The sequence below is a fragment of the Eimeria mitis genome, genomic scaffold (genome assembly GCF_000499745.2).
Source record: "Eimeria mitis Houghton genomic scaffold, Emh_scaff2054, whole genome shotgun sequence".
Taxonomy (NCBI): domain Eukaryota; phylum Apicomplexa; class Conoidasida; order Eucoccidiorida; family Eimeriidae; genus Eimeria; species Eimeria mitis.
In genome coordinates, this window is record NW_013570377.1 from 7991 (window position 1) to 8588 (window position 598).

Consider the following 598-nt stretch of genomic DNA (forward strand, 5'->3'; position numbering starts at 1 on the left):
AACAACAAACTGCAGCAGCAGCAAATACAGCAGCAACAGCAGCAGCAGCAGCAGCAGCAGCAGGGGAAGAAGAGTCCTTCAAAGAAGACGGAGGCACCGGCTGCAGCAGCAGCAGCAACAGCAGCAGCAGCAGCAGCAGCAGCAGCAGCAGGAGAGATATCGACAGCTAATCCTTTTGCTGCTGCATTGATACATCGTGGTGCTGCTCCTTGTGCTGCAGCAGCAGCAGCACTGTCTCTGCGTGTAAGCGGCAGCAGCAAGCCAGATATATGTAGAGAAGCAGCTCAGTTGTTTGTGCGTTTAGCTTTATTAGATTCCGATATAGCGCTGCAGTTTAAGCCATCAACAGTAGCAGCAGCAGCAGCACAGCTAGCTGTGTTTCAGTCGGGGGGGTCTTCTTCTCTCCCCCTAGAGCTGCAGGATGCTCTCGGTGCTGCTGCTGCTGCTGTTGTTGCTACCGGGGGTACTGCTGCCTTTCGTTTGGTGCGGCGGTGCCAGTACCTTATGCTGCAGAAGTGGCTCAACGTGAAGCGTTTGCTGCTGCAGCGCAGCTCCTCAGCAGCAGCAGCAGCAGCAGCAGCAGCAGCAGCAGCAGCAG

The 598-nt window shown here is 55.9% G+C and overlaps 2 protein-coding genes across 2 annotated transcripts in view; both read left to right on the forward strand.

The window, feature by feature from the left end:
- The window catches only part of EMH_0047960 (uncharacterized protein), a gene marked incomplete at both ends in the record, with an annotated part of 3049 nt that extends 2879 nt beyond the window's left edge, over positions 1 to 170 (forward strand). Inside the window, one exon of the mRNA XM_013496347.1 lies at positions 1 to 170. Coding sequence (XP_013351801.1) covers positions 1 to 170 — 170 coding nt within the window.
- A 334-nt stretch (positions 171 to 504) lies between these two features.
- Positions 505 to 598, forward strand: part of EMH_0047970 (uncharacterized protein) — a gene marked incomplete at both ends in the record, with an annotated part of 780 nt that continues 686 nt past the window's right edge. Inside the window, one exon of the mRNA XM_013496348.1 lies at positions 505 to 596. Within this exon, the coding sequence (XP_013351802.1) occupies positions 505 to 596 (92 nt within the window). The remainder of the gene's footprint in view (positions 597 to 598) is intronic.